Source organism: Bombus huntii, unplaced genomic scaffold, assembly GCF_024542735.1.
Source record: "Bombus huntii isolate Logan2020A unplaced genomic scaffold, iyBomHunt1.1 ctg00000069.1, whole genome shotgun sequence".
Classification (NCBI taxonomy): domain Eukaryota; kingdom Metazoa; phylum Arthropoda; class Insecta; order Hymenoptera; family Apidae; genus Bombus; species Bombus huntii.
Genome location: NW_026099328.1, coordinates 592571 through 599346, shown reverse-complemented (window position 1 = coordinate 599346; position 6776 = coordinate 592571). Strand labels below are relative to the sequence as shown.

The 6776-nt window shown below is 50.5% G+C and overlaps 1 protein-coding gene across 1 annotated transcript; it reads right to left on the bottom strand.

Moving 5' to 3' along the window:
- Positions 1-785: 785 nt before the first annotated feature.
- On the bottom strand, positions 786-5682 carry LOC126876321 (uncharacterized). Its single transcript, XM_050639160.1, has 3 exons — positions 5187-5682; positions 1449-4478; positions 786-1339 (listed from the first exon to the last, which is right to left on the bottom strand). Exons 1-3 carry the CDS (start codon positions 5680-5682, stop codon positions 786-788), a joined length of 4080 nt encoding a protein of 1359 aa, XP_050495117.1.
- Positions 5683-6776: the final 1094 nt, after the last annotated feature.

The window sequence follows — 6776 nt, the reverse complement described above, 5'->3', positions numbered from 1 at the left end:
CTCCTCCGTGACTTCCCAGTCGTCCCTCCATTCCAGCGGTCGTGTCGTTTACCGTGGCCGTTCCGCCGCTCTGTTCTCTTGTGGGGGAAAGAGCGTTCCGGTGATCCGCGTCAGCAGCGCAGGTTCCATTTCCGCCGTTGTCAGGGTGCCCTTCGCGCGTAGTTTCTGTGTCACTGTATGCCCTCCCCCATGGGTCCGACTCGACTGTTTCGACCAGTTCGGACCAGGCACAGTCCTTCGCTTTTTTAATTTCCCTTTGTAGCGAGCACCGTAGCGCGCGGTACGTCCGGTAGCGCAAGGAGACTTCTTCTTCGTCGCGTCGTCGCCAGCGGCAGGCCCTTAGGTACTGTCTTCGGGCCCGGACACATCTCGTCCTCAGTTCCGCGATGTCGGGGTTCCACCAGTAAACTGCTCTGCTTCGCACCGTGCCCGGTGTGGCCCGTGGCATGGATGCGTCGCAGATTGCTGTCATGGCTTGTCGCAGGTTCTCGGCCTCCTCTTCCACGTCTGCTTCGGTCGTCGTTGTCGAGGCCTCCCAGCTCCAAGCTGTTGCTATAGCCGCCGCCCGGAGTAGATCTTCATTCCTCTCCTTTATTTTCCATCTAGGCGGTAAGCGCGCGTGTCTCCCCCTCGGCGGGCCGCGCCCGTCGTTTGTCGCCGGCATTCCAGGTCCAGGTGCGTCCACCTCCATCAATATGTAGAGGTGGTCCGACAGCGTCTCGACCCCTTCGGCCACTCTCCAGCCTGAGATCCGCCTGAATGCCTCGGGGGAGGCCCATGTTATGTCAACAATGGAGCTCCCTCTGCACGTCACGCAGGTACTGGTCGAGCCCCTGTTCACTAACAGAAGTCCAAGTCCCGCGGCCCAGTTTGATAGCGTGCGGCCGCGCGTTGGCCCTGGCGTTCCCCCATTCCGTGGAGTGCGCGTTGAAGTCTCCCAGGACGAGCACTTGTCGTGGGAGTCGTCGCCTGACGCAGTCGCCAACTCCGTCTAGGAATTCTTCGAACGCTGCCCGTCCGCTGTTAGGTGACACGTACACCCCCACCACCATCATCCCTGCCCACTCGACCGCGGCGTATCCGTTGCCGCGTTCCATCAGGGCTCCGTGGACGAACGCCCCGGGCGTTGATGTCCAGGTGAGCAACCGGCAACCATTCCGTCCTCCTTTAACTCCTCCTTGTCCAAGCCGGACGTCCCGTATCCACACCCGTTTTGCGCTCACAGGCACTAGTCCTCCACTCTGGTTACCTCCCTTGCCCAGGCTCTCCAGTTTTCCGGAGATTTCGATTACGCACGCAGCTCCGTCCTCTCTACGTCTGCCTCCCATGTATCCCCACCCTGTGTTGTAATGGATCAGATGATACTGGAGTCAGCGGACGGGAGTTGAGGATAGACTCGATTTCAATGATAAGTGTATTTAAATTTTCGAATGTCAAGAGCTCGTTACCTGCGACACGCCTGAAATGTCGTTTGAAGGATTTCACTGCAGCTTCCCATAGCCCTCCGAAGTGAGGTGAGTTGGGAGGAATGAAGAGCCATTCGATCCGTCGGTCGACTAAAAAGGACTGAACCTTTACCTTATGATCGTCGGATTGCAGGAGATTTCGGAGCTCTCGTAATTCATTGTTGGCGCCAACGAAGATGGTACCGTTGTCGGAGTAAATTGTCACACAGAATTCTCGGTGAGCGATGAATCTTCGCAGAGCAGCAATGAAGGCCTCGCTAGTGAGGTCGCTGACCAGCTCGATGTGGACTGCTTTGACTTCAAGACATATAAAGATTGCTACATATACCTTAATTTTGCGTCGGTTGCGATCCTTTCGTTCTTTGATGTAAAACGGTCCGCAATAATCTATTCCGACGTTGGTAAACGGTCGAGATTCCGTTATCCGTGAGGCTGGGAGGTCGCCCAATACGTAATCCACTGGAGGTGGATTAGCTCGGCAGCAACGGACGAACATCTTCAGCGTGCTCCAAACGTGACTACGGCCGTCGATAGGCCAATAAGATCTTCTTAAGGCGTATAAGGTAGCTTGAGTTCCGGAGTGGAGATTGATGAGGTGTTCATGCTCGATTATGAGTGCTGTGACTGAGGATTTGGGTACAATGATTGGGTGTTTCTGACTGAACGGCATTGGTGAGTGACTGAGTCGGCCTCCGACTCGCAACATCCCGTCTTTGTCCAGAAATGGATTGAGTCGTTGCAGCTTCCCCTTCACTGCAGAATTTCGATCTGTTCGGAGAGTGCGGATTTCATCTGAAAAATAACAGAATTGTAACAGTTTGACCAATTTGTTATGCGCATTGGTTAAATCATGTGTGGTTAGAGGTCTCCCTCGATCCTGTTTTTGTCTCCATCGGAGGCAACGAGCGGTAATTCTAATCAGCTTGGGCCAAGAAGAAAATCTCTCCAGTAGACTGTGGTCAGCAGGAGTCACGGCCAGACATGTTGCTTTCTTCTCCTCTGGTATTTCAGTTAATGGTACTGGGTTCCACGTCGGCCAGTATCTTTCTGGTTGTTGGAGCCATTCCGGACCATGTTGCCAAATGGTTGGTCGCAGGAAATCTTCGGGTGATTGGCCTCGAGATATGAGATCTGCAGGGTTATCGGCAGTGGGAATGTGACGCCAATCTGAGGTGTGAGTCTTCTGCTGAATTTCTGTCACACGATCAGCGACAAAGGTTTTCAGCGTATGGGGTGATGTATTGATCCAATGAAGTACGATTGTAGAATCCGTCCAGTAAACAGTCCGAGAAATGTTGCTTGATAAAGCTTGAAGGACTGTGGTGGCCAATGATGCGAGAAGAAGTGCTCCACTCAGTTCCAGCCTTGGAATGGTTTGTGATTTCAGTGGAGCCACCTTTGATTTTGCAGTGAGGAGTCGTGTCCAGACATGACCATCCGGAGTGATGGTGCGAAGGTAAACGCATGCCCCATAAGCCCTTTCGCTAGCGTCACAGAACCCGTGTAATTTAATTTCCGCTGCAGCCTTGATTATCGTTTTACGTGGAAACTTCACGTTATTCAATAATGGCAGCTGTGCATAATATTTGCTCCATTCCGTGTGCACGTCAGCCGGTAGAGATTCGTCCCAATCAATTTTTAAAGTCCAGAGTCGTTGGAGCAGCATCTTAGCACGAACGATCACTGGTGCCAATAATCCAGGGGGGTCGTAGATCTTGGCGATTTCGGAGCTGATTGTTCTCTTCGTGATTCGAGAGGCGGTAGAATTAATTTTTACGGAATATAGGATCGAATCGTCAAAGGAATTCCAAACCACACCCAGAGTTTTGAAGGTTTGCGATTCGCCTAGTAGCAGCTTGTCGTTTATGTCCTGCTCGAAAAGTCCTCGTAGCAGTTCCCGGTCGTTCGATGCCCATTTTCGAATGTTTAAGCCGGCCAGTTCCGTGAGCTCCGTTCTCAATGATCGTGCCTCGACCTTTCTATCAACTCCTGTGAGAACATCGTCGACGTAGAAGTCTCGCTGTAAGACCGTCGCCGCTCGTGGGTACCGATGTCCCTCGTCGTCCGCCAGTTGTTTGAGGCACCGAATGGCTAGATAAGGGGCCGCTGACAGCCCGAATGTCACTGTATTAAGTTGATAGGTGTCAACTTCTCCATCAGAATTACGCCACAAAATTTGTTGAAATTTTCGATCCTCTGGACGCACAAGAAATTGTCGATACATCTTTTCGACATCGAATGTAATGACGCATTGATGAGAACGAAATCTTAGAAGGATGAAGAATAAGTCATCTTGTAGTTTCGGTCCCGTATGAAGTACGTCGTTTAATGAAACTCCGGTGGTGGTTGGTGCAGATCCGTCAAACACAACTCGGAGTTTTGTAGTTTGGCTGGACTCTTTGATCACGCCGTGATGTGGCAGAAAATATCCGTCGTCCGTGCAGTTGTCCGTGGTAATCTTCGTCATGTGTCCTAATTCCACATATTCTTGTATCACGGCGCGATAGTCGGCTTCGAATCGTTTGTCTCGTTGGAATCGACGACAGAGGAAAATGAGTCGCTTCATCGCCATTGTCTTAGAGGATCCAAGCGAAGGAATTGTTTCGTTGAATGGGAGAGCGACCATGTATCGCCCTTCGTTGGTGCGTTGATCGTGATTTCGAAAGTGTTCTTCGCACTGTCGTTCCGCTTCCGAAATGTGTGCAGTGGGCGGTCCTTCGTCGATTTCCCAAACACGGGCGGGGTCCGCCTGTAAAGCCGTCGTGAAGGCGTGAAATGCGAGTGCTGATGATTGCGAGGTTGGGCTCCCCCCGATGACCCATCCGAATCGCGTTTTTTGCAGACGCAAGTCGGGCCCGTTTGCTTGACTGATGTCAAGTTGGCCGACACAGAGTGATGCTAGCGTTGGTCCGGCGCTCAACAATATTTCGATCGGCGCAGGCCTATGGAATCTTGGATCGGCTAGTTGGAGATTCCTCGGTATATGTATTATTGAGCGATCTACGGGTTGATCTGGGACCCAAGGCGATATTGTCGGTATGATTAGGAACGTCAAGGTGCGTTCGTATGTGCCGTCGATGGAGATGATCGTGGCCGTGATGTAACGTTTCGAGGTTGTCGATAACGTGTTGAGTGTTCCGATTGGGACCTAACGTTTCCGTTGGTTAAGTTTTAGCGAATCAGCGAGTTTTTCGGTGATAAAGTTCATGCTAGAGCCGGTGTCTAGCAGAGCTCTACAACGGAATGGTTGAACTTTATTGTTCAATATGTTGACCTGCGCTGTGACTAACAAATCGTGCTGCAGTGGTTCAGAAGGAAGCGAGGTCAATGAGTCCGTTTTCTGTGGTTCGGTCCCTAACAAGGTCGTTTGATGACGTCATTGTTTTCCTTGTCGTCTAGGACTGGACGATATATTTGATCCCGATGCCGTCGTTCGCGATAACCGAGATTCACGTTTCGGAGATGTTCGCGGAGACGATCGGGGAGACGATCGGGGAGACGTGGATGCGCGTCTCGAACGATGTGACGATCGCGGGGTCGGTGAACTAGGCGAAGATCGACCGTTGGATGATCGATCGCTCGATGATCGACCGCTCGATGATCGGCTTACACGTGGTCGTGATTTGCTATGACCATGGTCTTGATGTAGGTATGTATGGTGTCGCTGCCTGCAGATGCGACATGAACCGGCGGAGCAATGAGTAATAGCGTGTCCCTTACCTAAACAATTGGTACATAGAGACGCCCTCTTGGCGATTTCAAGGCGTTTTTTAGGCGACTTTGCTTTGAAGACATCACAATTCCATAATTCGTGTTGTCCTTGACAATTCGGACACACCAACGTATTATGTGTAGTTGTGAATGCGTAACTTCGCGGTGCGTTCGGTCGCTGACGTTTGTGTTGATCGGACTCTCTTTTTATCACGGTTGATGCTGAACTTGTCCTGTCGCCGTTCGTCCGTGTTTTCAGAAAGTCTACCAGATGCGTATATGACGGCATTTTCCTGTCCGGCAATGTGCGCTGCCATTTGCGAATGATGGCTGAGGGTAGCTTCGACGTGAATAATTTTATAAGAGCGACATTTGAGGTAACTGGTTCACCGAGTTTTTCTAGCGCTTGGAGGTTTACCTTGACCGTCTCAAGAAAATCATCTATCGCTTCGGGTGTCTCTTTGGTTATTTTCGGATAGTCAAAAATCAAGTCCCAGTGGCGCATGCAGACTTGACGGTGGCAGTCGCATTTTTCCATCAGAACGTCAATAGCGTTCGATTAATTTAACTCGGTGACATCTAACGATTGTATGCTTCGCGCGGCCTTTCCGGTCAAAGAGGATCGTAGGTAGTGGGACTTCTGCACGGGTGTAAGTCGCTCGCTTCGATCGATAGTGGATAAGAAGGAGTCGTAAAATGAATGCCAATTTTCGATGGTACCGTCGAAAGTAGGCAGGTGAATTTCAGGCAGTTTAATTGATGTCGGCTCGGCGATATTAGACTCGCAGCCTTGTGATTTCGACGACGATGCTGGTGTATCATCCATGAGAGTGTGTATTCGTATTACCAGATTGTAATATGTGTCGGTTACTTCGGAAACGCGCGCGTCGTCCATCTCGCCTAAATCTTCTAATTCCTCTTGTAACAATCGATATTGTTTCCACGTGTCGTCGAGTAGTGTCGTATAGGCCGTTAAATGGGCCTTATTCGGTTGTCTAGATTTTTCGTATTCATCGAGTCGTTTCGATAGAAAGGTAAATCGACCGATTTGAAAGCCTCGTCTCCGATGCAAGGAGGTAATTTTCTCTGTATTTTCCATTGGTATAGCAGATTGTGAGAAGAATGCAATGAACGAGCTTACCTTGCGGTTGCGAGTTTAAATGTTACTCGTCACCGTGTGTGTCTCGTTTAATGTGTAAGACGTGTTCTTACTGAAGTCGACCGTCTAGTTGTTGGCGTGAGGCTGCGTGGTTGCGTTCTTGCGTTTTCAAGAGGGTTATGCCTCTTCAAAACTGATGGTCCCTGGCGCTACTGACTTCGCTGGAGTGGTAACGCTTCTGCTGCTGTTTGTATTGGATTCACGTGGCACTGTATGGTAGTGGAGGTCACTGGCGTGCACTTTTCACTTGCCACTGTATCCGGCTCGAAGGACCAAATGTTACGACCGTTCGCGGAGAGACACGGTCGCTAGGAAAACGTTTCAGCGAGAGGCGTAAATTCTCGCTACGATTATGTTAATCGACGCCGCGAAATAGTCGTTTCCCTGTTTCGGTTAAGATAACAGAGGTGGTTTAATGAATGTAACACTGTATTAACAGG